The 15,719-nt window shown below is 41.0% G+C and overlaps 1 protein-coding gene across 1 annotated transcript in view; it reads right to left on the reverse strand.

Annotated features, from left to right (window-relative positions):
• Positions 1-1,191: 1,191 nt before the first annotated feature.
• Positions 1,192-15,719, reverse strand: part of SAMHD1 (SAM and HD domain containing deoxynucleoside triphosphate triphosphohydrolase 1) — a 69,341-nt gene continuing 54,813 nt past the window's right edge. Inside the window, exon 16 of the mRNA XM_077459024.1 lies at positions 1,192-4,531. Within this exon, the coding sequence (XP_077315150.1) occupies positions 4,391-4,531 (141 nt within the window). The 3' untranslated portion in view covers positions 1,192-4,390. The remainder of the gene's footprint in view (positions 4,532-15,719) is intronic.

The following is a 15,719-nucleotide window of genomic DNA, read 5'->3' on the forward strand; positions in this document are numbered from 1 at the left end:
TTGATTGATTTGCGCCAAAGTTATTGCGTCTACAAAATAGGGGATAGATTTATGGCATTTTTTACTAGTAATGGTGGAGATTAGTGATTTATAGCGAGACTGCACCGGACACATCAGACACCCAACTGACTTTTTTTTGGAACCAGTGATTATTCACCATTACAGTAATCAGTGCTAAAAATATGCACCATTGTACAAATGACACTGGCAGGGAAGGGTTAACACCAGGGGTTATCGAGAGGTTAAATGTGTTCCCAGTTTTTCTAACTGTATGGGGGGACTGTGTGACTGGGGAAACACACAGAGCAGTCTTCCTGCATAGCAGAAAGACAGGATCTGTGTGATCTCCCGTCAGAATGGAGATCTGCCTTGTTTACACAGGCAGATCCCTGTTCTGTCACTGCAGGGAATGATCGCTGGCCAATGGGAGCCTCTGGTGGCATGTGGCCACAAAAGCGAGTTCCCATGCCGACGTACAGCTACTGCGATTTGCGGGAACGAGCCACCTTACCGCAGTATAAATGATGGCAGCTGGTCGGGAAATGGTTAAATCTGCTCCAACCCCATTCTAAGCCTATTCCAACTACCCTGTAAAGAAAAAATTTTGATACTTACATATTTCAAGGGTGCTCTGGTCCAGTCACACGATTGGCTCCTAGTGCAGGCTTCAGTGTAAAGGAGGGATAGCCGACAAAATGATGCCCTGTAGTAAGCCAACAGGCGATGTCACTGCATAGGCCCTGCACACCATGGCAATCTCTCCTTCACTGAAACCGGCCTGCTGGAGAGAGCATTTGAACAGAGTGCCTTCAGAATAGGCAATTCTAGATATCTCTCCTTTACAGGGTTCCACAAGTTTTAGTAAAACTGCAGATTCCTACCTTTTTCAGTTCTGTAGAAATAGCCATTTGTTTTGTGGTTTCATTTTTAGACCAATTCCTAAATGGGCAGGTCTGCCTTCATTATAAATCACCTGAAGAGATCTCAGTGTTGTAATGAGAAAAGCAGCAGTGTCTGCATCCCTTAAGTAGTAGGCAATTCTTAGGCCATCTAAAATGTATTCTACTGCAGACATTTATGAAAGTGAGTCAATCACACAAATAGAAAAGTGTAGTTATCCATTAATAACTTACCCGCAGTTCCTTATTGTATAAACACACACTGACAGAAGAAACTATACAAAACACAAACTGGTTGGCAAAGCTGAGGGTTTATTCCACCAGTTACATTTCAAGTACGTTTTCTATCTATAGTGCAAATATTTAAAAACGAGATTATAAGAACAATAAAACTACTTCTGCAATTCTCCTATAACCCGTTTTACAAATACATAGTATATTGTAGAAATATAGCAAGAGAGGAAAAACAAAACAAAAAAAAAAAAACACAATTCACAATAGAAAAATACAAACATTTTAGAGCCCAAACATGATTATATTAGAAACACACAAGAAAAAAAAAAAAAATATAAAAAGCAGTGGAACATGAAAAAACATAACCCTTTAAATACTGTGCATTTAGAATATAACACAATGCAGATAAAGATATTATAGGCTTAGAGTGTAAGCCTAGAATTACTGCTAGATGAGAACGGAGCGGATAAACTTTGAATTTTCCCTGTTATGTTTGTATCAGAACAGAGGAAAAATGCTGCCGTTGCCTATAGAAGATTTTTTTGTAACCCACTATACTCTGCTGACATAATAGAATTGAAACCGATTGGATTTCATGTGAAAACCAGAGCAAACACATCCCCGGCCTGTGCAGCATGCTAGGTCAGAGGAGCCGATATACCATACCTACTGAGAGAGTGCAATTGCTGAACTAATCACTTGTAGGCAGACCGTTAGCCAGGGAAAAACTCATTTTGACAGAGTCACTTTAAAAGTATAGTGCTTTCAATTTTTTTTTTTTAGATACACAACAATGTAAATCAAATACAAATGTAGTATGCTTTTTATTTTAGGTAAAGTTTGACGTTGTGTATATACTGGTGCAGCCATCTTTGCACATTATATACTCAGGCTGCTTTGCAGTGCTACGCATTGGGGTGGATTTACTAAAGGAAAATAGACGGTGCACTTTGCAAGTGCACTCATCTTCCTTAGTAAATGTAATGTGGTAAAGCTTCACTTTGTAAAAATAACCAGATGTGCAAGGGAAAAAGTTTTTCTTGCACACAATTGAATGGTGTACAGTAAATCTGCAGAGCTTTACCGTATTTACTAAGCCCTGGGGGAAAGGAATGAAACTGCACACAGTCTATTTGCCTTTAGTAAATCAACCCCAAAGGCTGAGATTTACTGCTTCCTCCCATAATGTAAGCCAGCGAGGTAGGCAACCTAATGTTATACCTGTGTGGTTAATACCTTATTTCAACAGCTGTTAAAGTGTATATAATACCTAAAAATAAACTGCTCTTTTTTTCCCCTCCCCTTTTGGTCTGATAAAAATACCATTGAAAGCATTGTAATATCTGTTCTTGAAAAGAAGTATGGCCAAAGCTTTTTTGGTCCAACTTCTCTTCTGGGGCAAAGGAGTGCACTCTTATGACCCAGGATTCAGTCAACAGCGGGCTAAAGCCCTCAGGCAGCTGATATCACAGAGCAAGTCCAGGCTCTGCAGGGATCCGGACAATAATGCGGCACCACTGAGAGCCTGAGCCAGCTGCTCCCAACCCCTCCACTTCAGTGGGCACTGGGAGGGCAGAGCAGAGAGCCGGCATCTTACAATCAACGCTCTTTGCTCACTGAAGATAGAGAACCGAGTGATCAGCGGTCATGTGATCACTTGGTCTTAGAGCCAGCGGGAGACAGCTGCAGCATCAGACCGATGTATGTTCATTTTCTTGCTATCCCACACTTCTTCAGAAAAGTAAAAAAACTCTTGATAAGAAAGTTCACCCTTGAAAGATGACGGAAAATTTTGTACAGAACTGATGCTGGCGCACCAAAGCATCAAACTAAACCCATTTGAAAGGCAAAAAAACACACACAAAACAAAACAAAAAAAAGACAGACAGACAGACAGACAGACAATCTTAAGTCGGATTTGATTGCTTGTAACATTGTAAAAAAAAAATAAAAATACCTGACAATCTTCTGGTCGGACCTGATATTTGGTTTGCAATGATTATAAGACTTTCTGTTTTCTACTTTTAAATAAAAGCATATTAAAACCCATCTAAAAATGTGAATAATGGATCTGAAGAATGAAACATTGTTGAAAGCAAATCAAAACATTCCTTCTAAAGCCCAAACATAAAATTAAAATAAAATCAATATATTATAAATGAATTATTAATATTATTAGTTATAGTAATAAACTCTGGCAAATAAACCTCCACAAGGGAAGAAAAGAATTCTGGGTAAAGGTCAGATTTCAGATGACCTTTAGAAGAGAGATGTTGTCATCTAGTGGCTTAAGTTTCCCTTCTTGTACATTACACCCCAGTGATGTCAGTTGTGGCCAATCACACGATGAACAGAACACCAGCACCATACTGCTGAGGCTCGGTGACTGAAACAGGCAATGTCCTGGGTCAGCAAAAGCCGATACTTTAAGGGCACCTTGGCACTTATCCATTATATTGCAGTATGGCACACGTTACTGTGCCATACCTGAGACATCAAAATGCCTCGAGTTACATCAGCCTATTCATGGACTGTCAATACACATCAATGGAAGGAAAACCAGACATGCACTTTTTCTTTAACGGAGTGCACTGCAATGCAAGAAGCTTTACAGCAAGAAAACATTATGAAGTCAGCCTAAAAGACCTTTACACAAAGGCCTGCATGGAAAAAGAAAAAAAAAAAAAAAAAAAAAAAAAAAAAAGTTTACCCAGAAGCCCTTTCTGTTATTCAACAGCATACAATTAAAAAGGAAGCACTGCCCAAAGTCACCCTTCTTGTAATGAAGAAAGTCTCAAGCAGAATAAAAAAACAAAAAACACAAACTAAATTTAGGTCAGATGATCAGCAGTTTTGCCATTAAACTCGATAAAGGTGGCTTTGTTGCTTCCCAACAATTTTTCGAATCTCTATGGGACTAAAGAGGTGAGGCATTTGCAATGGCCTACGAACGCCAACCCCACTCACAGTAAAGATAAAGCCAGGCTAAGGAAGTATTCTTCCTCCTGCACCTTCCAAAAAATGTAAAACTGATGAATCTAGACAAAATCACGAAGTGACAGAACCTGGGAACTGTGCCGTCAGAGTCCTTTAACGTTTAAAGAAGCACCCAAAACCAGCTTTAGATCCCCACTTGAGCCTTTAAATAAAAGGTGCCTAATCATATGTCCTCATGCTGTGTGATCTTAACCTGGATGTTCCAACAGCACAGATGGTAGAGAAAAGATAGAACTGGTGAGGTTTGCAGTCACAGGAGTCTACGGATTGTTGAATCGATTAACAAGCTTGGTTCTGGACTTGTGCATAGACTCCACATGTTGAGGGTCTTCATTTTCATCCTCTTTATCACGCCAGCTGTCCTTCAGCGGAGTCATATCTGGAGCTACTACATCACCATCCTGAAAACAGATGTGCCAGGTTCATTTTAGTCAGGGAAACATAGGATGGAAATTGGTAAAGGCTACAAACAGAAACATACATAAGTTGCAACACTACAAAGAAAAACAAAAATCCAAACAACAGAGATTCCATTCTGACATGCTAATACAAAATCCTAAAACAGCTAAACAGACTGACAAATCTAAAGCAGCCTGTAAATCACTCAACCCTTTTGAGTTGTTTTTTTCCCCACAATAGATTTTTTTTTTTTTTTAACTCACAGTAATATATTTTTTTACTCATCAACACAAAGGGAAAAAAATATATCTTTTACAAAGTGATTTAAATTAAATTATAAAGAAAAGGCCGAGTCTTGTATCATGTTAGCCATCGATTAAATGTAAATAATGTGGTGCCAAAAAAATAAATAAAAAAGTGTAGTAAGTAAACCCTATGAACCAATTTGCTCTCTTTAATATACCATTAAAAGCATTTTGTTATAGATCTGATAAGTGCAAAAAAACCCTGACTTGATTTTGTTGGATATTCAGAGATAACTCCTGCATTTTTGCAAGAGGCTCTTTAGCCCCGAGTTCCTATCTTGGACTCGGGAATGGATTAGCTTTTTTTTTTTTTTTTATTGTAGAGATCGGAGAGTGGGAACAGTGGAGTAGTTTAGCAAAGGACACAAAGCTAACAGGACTAAGAGCTGAGTGCATTACTGGAAGATCAATAGGTATTATTATGTACTTGCAGTCTTTAAAAGGGATAAAAATGTCAAGAAACATACTGCATGTTTTTTAAATTTTACCTCTACATACTTTTAAGAGATTTTCTTAATTGGCCAACTTATTTTTTTTTCAGCTCCTGAAGGTTTTACCCCCTTCATAACCAGGCCATTTTTTGCCATTTAGCACTGTACTACTTTAACCACTTGCCGACCGCCACACGACGATGTACGTCGACAGAATGGCACGGGCAGGCATAAGGGCTTACATGTACGTCCTTGCCTGCCCGCCGGTCGGGGGCCCGATGCCTGCGGCGGTCGGTATTCGTTCGGGAGCGATCCCGGACGAGGGGATGGCCATTCATTCATGGCCACCCCCTCGCGATCGCTCCCGACGAATGAAAATGTCCCGTGACATCACTTCCTCTCCTGTAATGTAAACACAGGAGAGGAAGTGATGTAATCTCTCCTCCGTGTCGGTATTTTTCGTTCCGGCACCGAGGAGAGAGGATCGGTGAGTTGCACCAACACGACACTACACAGTAGAACATGCCAGGCACACTCACACCCCCCCTTTACCCCCCGATCACCCCCCAATTACCCCTGCCCCCCCAGTCACAGTGACACCAATTGCTTTTTTTTTTTTTTTTTTTGCATTGGTGTCATTTGTGACTGTAATAACTGTTAGGGCAGTTAGGGTTAGCCCCCTTTAGTTCTAATGTACCCCCCTAACCCCCCCAATAAAGGTTTAACCCCGTGATCACCCCCCCTCGCCAGTGTCACTAAGGCTGGGTTCACATTGCAGCGGTTTATGAGAACGGATGTGATTCGCACCGCACTGCAGTGCAAATCACATCCGATCTCTGTGAGATTCGAGTTCAGCCATACAGATAGTATGGCTGAATTCGCGTCGCACCCGCCGCAAACTCGCACGGGACCCTTTTTTTGGTCCGCAGCAGAATCGTATCGCATGGGTGTTCACACCATGCGATCCGAGTTTGCAGATCGCACTGCGATATGCGAACTGATCTGGGGGTGTCATCAACATTTCACTGACACTCCCAGCAGTTCGCATAGGGCAGTGTGAACTGCCGCCGGGAGGCATGTGATGCGGGAACCCGCCGCGCATTCGTGGCGTTCCCGCATCGCTCCAGTGTGAACCCAGCCTAATAAGCGATCGTTTTTCTGATCACTGTATTAGTGTCACAGGTGACGCTAGTTAGGCAGGTAGGTATTTAGGTTCGCCGCAGCTTTTTATAGCGCCAGGGACCCCCATATACTACCGCATAAAGCCCCCTGATTGCCCCCTAGTTAACCCTTTCACCAGTGATCACCATATAACTGTTACAGGTGACGCTGGTTGGTTAGTTATTTTTTTTTATAGTTTCAGGGCACCCGCCATTACCTAGTCTCACTAGTGTACCCCTAAATTTAGGGGTGTCTACTTTCCAAAATGGGGTCATTTGGGGGGGGGGGTTTGTGCCATCTTGGCATTTTATGGCCTTCAAAACTGTAACGCCCTTAGAAAGCCTGAAGGCGGTGCTTGGTTTTCGGGGCCCCGTACGCGGCTAGGCTCCCAAAAAGTCCCACATATGTGGTATCCCCGTACTCAGGAGAAGCAGCAGAATTTATTTTGGGGTGTCATTTCACATATGCCCATGGCATGCGTGAGCAATATATCATTTAGTGACAACTTTGTGAAAAAAAATAAAAAATAAAATTTTTTTTTATTTTTTGTCATTATTCAATCGCTTGAGGCAAAAAGATAAAATATTCAATGGGCTCAACATGCCACTTATCAATTTCCTTAGGTTTTGTACTGCCCTGCCATTTTAGCACCTCAAGAAATGAGATAGGCAGTCGTAAACTAAAAGCTGCGTAAATTCCAGAAAACGTACCTTAGTTTGTAGATGTGACGACTTTTGCGCAAACCAATAAATATACAATTATTGACTTTTTTTTTACCAAAGACATGTGGCTGAATACATTTTGGCCTAAATGTATGACTAAAATTGAGTTTATTGGATTTTTCTAATAACAAAAATTAGAAAATATCATTTTTTTTCAAAATTTGCGGTCTTTTTACGTTTATATCGCAAAAAATAAAAAAATCGCAGAGGCAATCAAATACCATCAAAAGAAAGCTCTATTTGTGGGAAGAAAAGGACGCAAATTTTGTTTGGGTACAACATTGCATGACCGCGCAATTACCAGTTAAAGCAGCGCAGTGCCAAATTGTAAAAAGACCTCTGGTCATTTACCAGCAAAATGGTCCGGTCTGAAGGTGGTTAACCGGCAATTGCGCAAGCCATGCAACAGTGTGCCCAAACTAAATTTATAGTTTTTTCCACACAAAGTTTTTCTTTTGGTGGTATTTGATCAACACAAAAAACAAAACATTTTTTTAAAAAACACAATATAATTTTTACCTTTCTGCTATAAAACATAAAAAAAAAAATAAAAAAAAAAATAAATAAATGTATTTAACCACTTCCCACCCGGCCAATGCATATATACGGCCGGGTGGGAGCCGTCTACTCCTGATAGGACGTTCCTGAACGTCATTCAGAAGTAGCGGGATCGCGCCCGCGCAGCGGCGCGATACCGATGTGCTCGTGTCACCCGGACACGGCACATCTGAGATCGGCAGGAGGGCTCTGTGATTGGCCCTCCTGATCACATGACGGCCGTGTCCAATCACGGCCGTCATGTGATGTAAACAAACAGCCGGTTGCTAGGCAATCGGCTCTCCTCTCCTCACACGGAAGTCATCGCTGAGGAGAGGAGAGCAGAACGCTGCAGCCGGCTGATGATCAGTGAGTATGGGCTGCTTTTTACAGCTTTTTACTCACTGATCATCAGTCTAGTGTCAACACACAACACACCACACAGTACAAAACACAGTCCCCACACATGTCCCCAAACCACACATGTCCCTAAAACATACATGTCCCCAAATAATAAAAACATGTCCCCCACATATGTCCCACTAAAATCACATGTCCCAATGATTATCTGCACACATATGTACATGATCATTTGCGTACAAATGTCCGTGATCACACAAACCAATCATTATACAGTTAACGGAATTTTTTTTTACCAAAAACATGTAGCAGAATACATTTTGGCTTAAATTTATGACAAAATTTGATTTTATTGGATTTCTTTTCAAATAGAAAAAAGAAAATATTGTTTTTTTTTCCAAATTTCCACTTTTTTTGCGCTTATATCGCAAAAAATAAAAAACGGAGTCGTGAATAAATAACACCAAAATAAAGCTCTATTTGTGCGAAAAAAATGATAACAATTTCATTTGGGTACAGTGTAGCACGACCGCGCAATTGTCACTGAAAGCGCGAGAGCGATGAAAGCTGAAAATTGGGCTGGGAAGGAAGGGGGTGAAAGTGCCCTGTATTGTAGTGGTTAATACAAATTTGGCCAAAATCTATTCTGCTACAAGTCTTTGGTTAAATAAATAAATCCCTTTTGCCTGCTTTATTCAACTCTGAAACTGTTCTATAACCCATTTACTCAAAGACTTACAAGGAGCAATGAAATACAACTGTTAAGAAAATACATTTGTTATTAAAAGGGGATGTGGCCAGAGTGGCCCCGAACCTGCCCTTCTGGGGTCCCTTGGCGGCTGTCTCTGCTTCCTCCCGCAAGTACTTCTGACGTTCATGCGTGCTCCCTCGCATGGTGAGAAGCACGTGCGAGCGCGCTCCCGTGATACAGCCGGCGGCTATAACCACTCGCTGTATCACTCGGCCCCGCCCCCTGGCGCACGTATCATTGGATGTGATTGACAGCAGCGCAGGCCAATGGCTGCACTGCTTTCAATACATCCACTCCAGCCAATCAGCGGCCAGGCTGAGCGGCGAAGAAGACGTTGGGGGGCGAGCGTGGGACTTTCAAGGGGTCAGGTAAGTAAAAACGGAGTGGGGGGGGGGGGGGCACCGGCACTGTGAGATGTTTTTTCACCTTAATGCATTAAAGGTGAAAAAATAAATAAATAATTTACCTTTACAACCCCTTTAAGACAAGTCAGATACAGATTTTAAAATGAGTCAAACAAATAAACTGGGCACACTAGCTGCAGTCCTCCAGAAAAAAAGGGGACATCCCTTGAAACCAGGGGAAAAATCTCAGCGCCGAGAATCCTCATCTATACAGTCCAATGAGAGTGTTAAACAAATTTTCAAAGTTTTTAACCGCTTCACTACAGGGGACTTTCACCCCCTTCCTGCCTAGACCAATTTTAAGCTTTTAGCGTGGTGTTTTCTAAGTGTGCTCTTTGGTTATAAAATCTTGCAAATACAATATATTTCTTCAAAAATTTAGGCCAAAATGTATTCTGCTAGATGTCATATGAGGCCTACCCATAATGACAAAAGTCACACCCGGCCGCCATTTGACTATAGGCTGGGCAGGAAACGCACCGGTCAGCGCTCATGGCCATTGTGACACGTACTGCCCCCTGCATCGTACGCGGCTCATAGAACACGCACTCTAAGCCGGGTGAGCCTCACATTGGATCACATGACCAGCATCCTGATCACCGCCATATACCTTATAACAGCATCCGGATCATTGCCATACCAACGTCCTGATCACGGCCATGTCCCATTCCAGCATCCTAATCACCACCATAACCTATATCAACGCCCTAATCACCGCCATACCCCATACCAGTGTCAATAGAGCCAGCATCTGTAATTGTTTCTACTGTCCTGGTGCTCCAGGGCCTCCAAAATGTGACAGTCAGGAAATTAGTTGCATAATTTATGTCCCTCGAATGCCTGAAGGTGCTCCTTGGATTTTGGGCCCTTCTATTAGGCTAGGCTGTGAAAAATCTTACACATGTGCCATCCACATACTTGGGAGGAGTAGCAGAACATGTTTTGGGGTGTAATTATAAGTGGACCTATCCTGTGTGTGAAATTGAACTTGTTAAAATGGTTACTTTCATTATTTTCCTAGGAATTTACAACTTCAAAATAAATAAACAACTCACCATGCCTCTTGCTAAATACTTCAGAGTCTCAAGAAACAAGGTAGGCAGGTAGTACATCAGGATTGATCAATTTTCAAAATCGATACCATGGTTTGTAGACTTTACAAAATGTTCAGTATTTTTTAACATATATAAAATTGTCAAAGTGTGACAACTCTGAAATTCAGAAAAATTAGCTTGGACTGGAGGGGGTAAAAGTGCCCAGACTTAAAATGGTTAAAAGGAAAAATTTCACCTTTTGGAAAATGTTCCAATCTAAATATGAGTGAAATATTTAACATGCAACAGCGCCTGCCACCTTCCCCCCCCCCCCCCCCCATCCCCAGTGTGACAGCGGGCAGGGGATCTTCTAAAGCCTGGGGAGGTAAGCCAGGAAGCCTCTAGGAAAGTTGTTAGGGCCAGTTTAGTCAAAAGACTGAAATGGGATGAAAACTAAAATGCCATTTTAGTTAAAAGACTAAGACTAAAAACTGAATTGAAATTTGATTTCAAAATGAACACTGGTCTGTAGTACATGTTCATACCTCAATGCCATCATAAATAACATATTCGATTTTTCACTCCAGCAGTATATAATGAGTTTGGAAATTGTAGAGAAATGTTAACTAATGCATTACAATTTAATTACCCTTTTAGATTTTAGACGACTGAAATGTACTGGAGATTTAGTCTACTAAAATACGACTAAAATGGGACCAAAACTAAAATGCCATTTTAGTCCTAAGACTAAAACGCAAACGAAATTTTCTGCCAAAATTAACACTGGTGAATGCATCTGGGTCTGGAGTGCTCGGCTCTTTCGTAAATATATTAGAAGATATTTCAAGCACCTACAGGTAAGCCTTAATATAGGCTTACCTGTAGGTAATAGTGGTTGTACAGTGTATACTGTGAATGATAACTGTCACGAGCTTGTGCTCTCAACTGTCAAGCCATCAAATGGCTGGTGTCATAACTGATCACATGTGCAGCACCATGGCAACCTCAGGTCAAGCAGAGGCCAAGAAGCCAGCTTCTTTAGCTGAAAGGAAAGGAGGGTTTAGTTCTGCTCTTGGATAGGCGCTTCCTCTACCAGAATGGTAGTCATATTGTTAAAACGAATACTGCCAGATCCACAGTAGTGTTCTCTTTTAGGCCCACTCCACCATTACAGTCCTTGACCATTTATTATCGATCTACTATCATTCTACAAGCCTTGATGCATTTGCTTTTTAGGCAGAATGAACTTTATGATGGACTGTCGACATTAGTGTGGCACTCTCATACTTCCCACATTTTGGTGACTTTGGATCTCTCTTCAGTTAGGGAGCAGTCCCTAAGCCCTTAACACTATACCCTGAAATCCAATCAGATATAGTGGAGTTCAGTGGTCCTACAACATACACAATACTAAAGATCCACAAAGGTGATAGCCCACTTGTGTACAAAATCCTCTCCAAACAGGTAAAAAAGGCTTTCCAATCTCTATAGAGAAAAAAAAAAAAAAAGGAGTTGAAGCATCAAATGCAATGATAAAGTCTTTGAAGACTTAGGGGCTCTAAAAGATACAAGACTGGAATAAGCACAAGTAGAAGAAACAGGACAATCTTCTAGATTGAGAGTTGTATGCACTGCGTTGATAAAAACTTTATCTTTTCATTTGGGAGTAATAGCAGAAGATTGGACAGATCCTCCAGGGTAAGCACATCTCACAAAGATGGGATCTTTTTTTCTATATATATATATATATATATATATATATATATATATATATATATATATATATATATATATATATATATATATATATATATATATATATATATATGTGTGTGTGTGTGTGTGTGTGTATATACACACACACACACACACACACACACACACACACATACCTCTCTCTTTGCACAGAAGAGCCACCACGTGATCGCGCGCACGAGAGCCAGCACGGGGATTTGTGTGCATAAAACACACACATCTCTGTGCTGTCTGAGGAGAGAAGACAGATTGTGTGTTCCTACAAAGGACTCGGTCCTATCCCCACATTTAGAAGACATTGAGGAAACACAGTTAACCCCTTCCCTGCCAGTGACATTTATACAGTTATCCGTGCATTTTTTTTTATAGCACTGATCGCTGTATGATTGTCAGTCGTCCCAAAAATGTGTCAAACGTCTCCGATCTGTCCATCGCAATACTGCTAAAATACTAGTTTAAAAAAAAAAAAAAAAAAAAAAAGCCATAAATCTTTCCCATAGTTTGAAGACGCTATAACTTTTGAGCAAACCAATCAATATTGCGTTTTTTTTTTTAACCAAAATTATGTAGAAGAATACATATTGGCCTAAACTGATGAAGACATTTGTTTAAAACAAAATTTGGGGGATATTTATTATAGCAAAAAGTAAAAAAAATAAAAAATATTTTTTTTCAAAATTGTTGCTCTGTTTATAAACGCAAAAAATGTAAAAACGTAGAGGTGATCAAATACCACCAAAAGAAAGCTCTATTTGTGGGGAAAAAGGGACGCAAATTTTGTTTGGGTAAAGCATTGCATGACCGTGCAATTGTCAGTTAAAGTGCAGCAGTGACAAATTGTAAAAAGTACTCCAGGAAGGGGGTAAAAATCTTCCGGGGCTGAAGTGGTTAAAGCTGAATTCTCTGTTTCCTGTCACTTTAAAAAAAAAAAAAAAAAAAGACAAGCTGGCCCAAACTAACTTTCCATTAACAAATAATTTGGCTGCCGTGTGCCCTCTATCATACTGTGGTAGCATTAGCTATATAAAAGTGTGCAGGCACTGTGTTCCACAGCAGCATAGGCGACTTCCCATCTGCTGTCAGAACAAAAAAATGTAGTCAGCTTGAATTCTTCTCAGCCAAGAGGCCTTGTTTTTTTATATATGAAAACAAGGTTTCCTCTGACTGGCTGAGGTGGACATATGAGGTCAGGCTGTATTACGATTATACTATATCATACTATTGTATGATACCATGCACAGAGACTCAAAAAAAAACCCCAAACACTTAGGGCCGGTGCACACAGCGATGCGCGGCGAGGCGTCTCCGACTTGCCTCGCCGCGACTTGCACGGACCTCAGCGGCGACTTGCAGAGGACTTCTGTATAGAAGTCAATGCAAGTCGCCCCCGAAGTCGCCCCAAAGTAGTACAGGAACCTTTTTTCTGAGTCGGAGCGACTCGAGTCGCTCCTCTCAGAACGGTTCCATTGTACAGAATGGGGGCGACTTGCGGGAGCGAGGCGAGGCGAGCCGTGTCGCCTCGCCTCGCGCCGCAGTGTGAACCGGCCCTTATTAAATCGACGTTTTTGTCAAAAAAAAAAAAAGTGACAGGAAACATGGAATTTAGCTTTAAAGTCATCACGAACTTGCATTTCCACTTCTAATCCATAATTGTCCACTTAAAGCAGAGTTCCAGCCGTTTGTGTTCATTAAAAGTCAGCAGCTACAAAAAGTGCAGCTGCTGACTTTTAATGAACACAAACGGCTGGAACTCTGCTTTAAGTGGACAATCATGGATTAGAAGTGGAAATGCAAGTTCGTGATGACTTTAAAGCTGAATTCCATATTTCCTGTCACTTTTTTTTGACAAAAACGTCGATTAATAAGTGTTTGGGGTTTAAACCCTCACATATACCCAGTGAAGTGATACTAAAGCTTTGTTTAAAAACAAAAACAATAGCAATCATGTCACATTTACCTCCACTGTGCAACTCATTTTGCACAGAGTGGCCCCGAACATCCTCTTCTGAGGTCCCTCGGTGGCTCCTCCCCCCATTAGATAACCCCCTAGGAGAAGCGCTCTCCCGAGGGGGTTACCATGCGGGCGCACTCCCGAGTAATTCATACGCATGCCTGGCGGGCGTGATGTCCGCCGGCCACCCACGGTTGCTCATCGCAGAATGAGAACGGGTATGTGTGTAAACACAAATCCCGGTTCTCTCAGGGGACAGGAGACAGATCGTGTGTTCCTGCTAAGTAGTAACACCGATCCGTCGCCTCCCCTAGTCAGACCCATCCACCCTACAGTTAGAACACTCCTAGGGAACAGATAACCCCTTCCCTGCCAGTGACATTTATACAGTAAGCAGTGGCTATTTTTAGCTCTTATCGCTGTATAAATGTCAATCGTCCCAAAATAGTGTCAAAAGGGTCCGATCTGTTCACTGCAATGCTGATAATTTTTTTTTTTTCACAAATCACCACCATTACCATAAAAATAATAATAATATTAATAATATATATATATATATATATATATATATATATATATATATATATATATATATATATATATATATATATATATATATATATATATATATATATATATATATATATATATATATATAGACACACACACATATATATATACACACATACACATAAATCTGTGTGTATCTCCCATTTTGTAGACACTAACTTTTGCACAAACCAATCAATATACGCTTATTTCGATTTTTTTTTTTTTTTACCAAAAAGAAGAATACATATTGGCCTAAACTGATGAAGAAATTTGTTTCATTTTTTTGGGGATATTTATTATAGCAAAAAGTACAAAATATTTTTTTCCCCCCCAAAATGGTCGCTCTTTTTTTTTTTTATTTATAGCGCAAAAAATAAAAAAAATAAAAACACAAGAAGTGATCAAATGCCACCAAAAAAAGCTCTATTTATGGGGAAGAAAGGACATACATTTTGTTTGGAGTACAATTTCGCACAACAGCGCAATTGTCAGTTAAAGGAACGCAGTGCCAAATCGCAAAAAAATGGCCCGGCCAGGAAGGGGGCAAATCCTCGGGGCTGAAGTGCTTAATACACACACTCACCTGTCCCAGGATCCAGCGATGTGTCCGCCTTGTCTCACTCCTTGGCACCGGCATTGCAAGTGTGGGCACCCAGCTGTGACAGCTTGTGGCGTCACAGCCAGGTGCATACTGCGCGAGTTGTGCTATGCCTCCTCAATGGCTGAGAAATCTTCTGGGACCTGTGACGTGTCCTAGAAGATTGCAGGGAAGGAGCGGGGAGGGGAAAAAACTTCTGTACAAGTCACCTAAGCAGCCCGTGCGGAAGTGTGAGCTGGGTACCTGCCAAAACTGGGTACCTGCCCTCCCCCCAAAAAAATGACATGCCAAATGTGGGATGGAGAAGGTTGAGGTGTGCTTAAAATGGAACTTCCACTTTAGGGTGGAACTCCGCTTTAATGATATGGAAAATCCAGCGGCGGAGCAGGTCAACATAGTCTGTCTTTTTTGGCAGTTGGCAATAATTAAAATTCTGATTCCTCCTGTATTAAATTGTATTGCAACTGTACTGTCTGCCCTCATGTTGTAAAGCACTGCTTAAACTGTTGGCGCTATATAAATCCTGTATAACAACAAGTCCCAGCTCTTACATCCCTGAGGCACAAAATGCCAACATGTACTCTAACTTGCCAGTAATCTTACAAAACAGAATCAGCTTTTGATTGCAG

The sequence above is a fragment of the Lithobates pipiens genome, unplaced genomic scaffold, assembly GCF_037356315.1.
Source record: "Lithobates pipiens isolate NorthernLeopardFrog02 unplaced genomic scaffold, aLitPip1_a1.2 Scaffold_28, whole genome shotgun sequence".
NCBI classification, from domain to species: domain Eukaryota; kingdom Metazoa; phylum Chordata; class Amphibia; order Anura; family Ranidae; genus Lithobates; species Lithobates pipiens.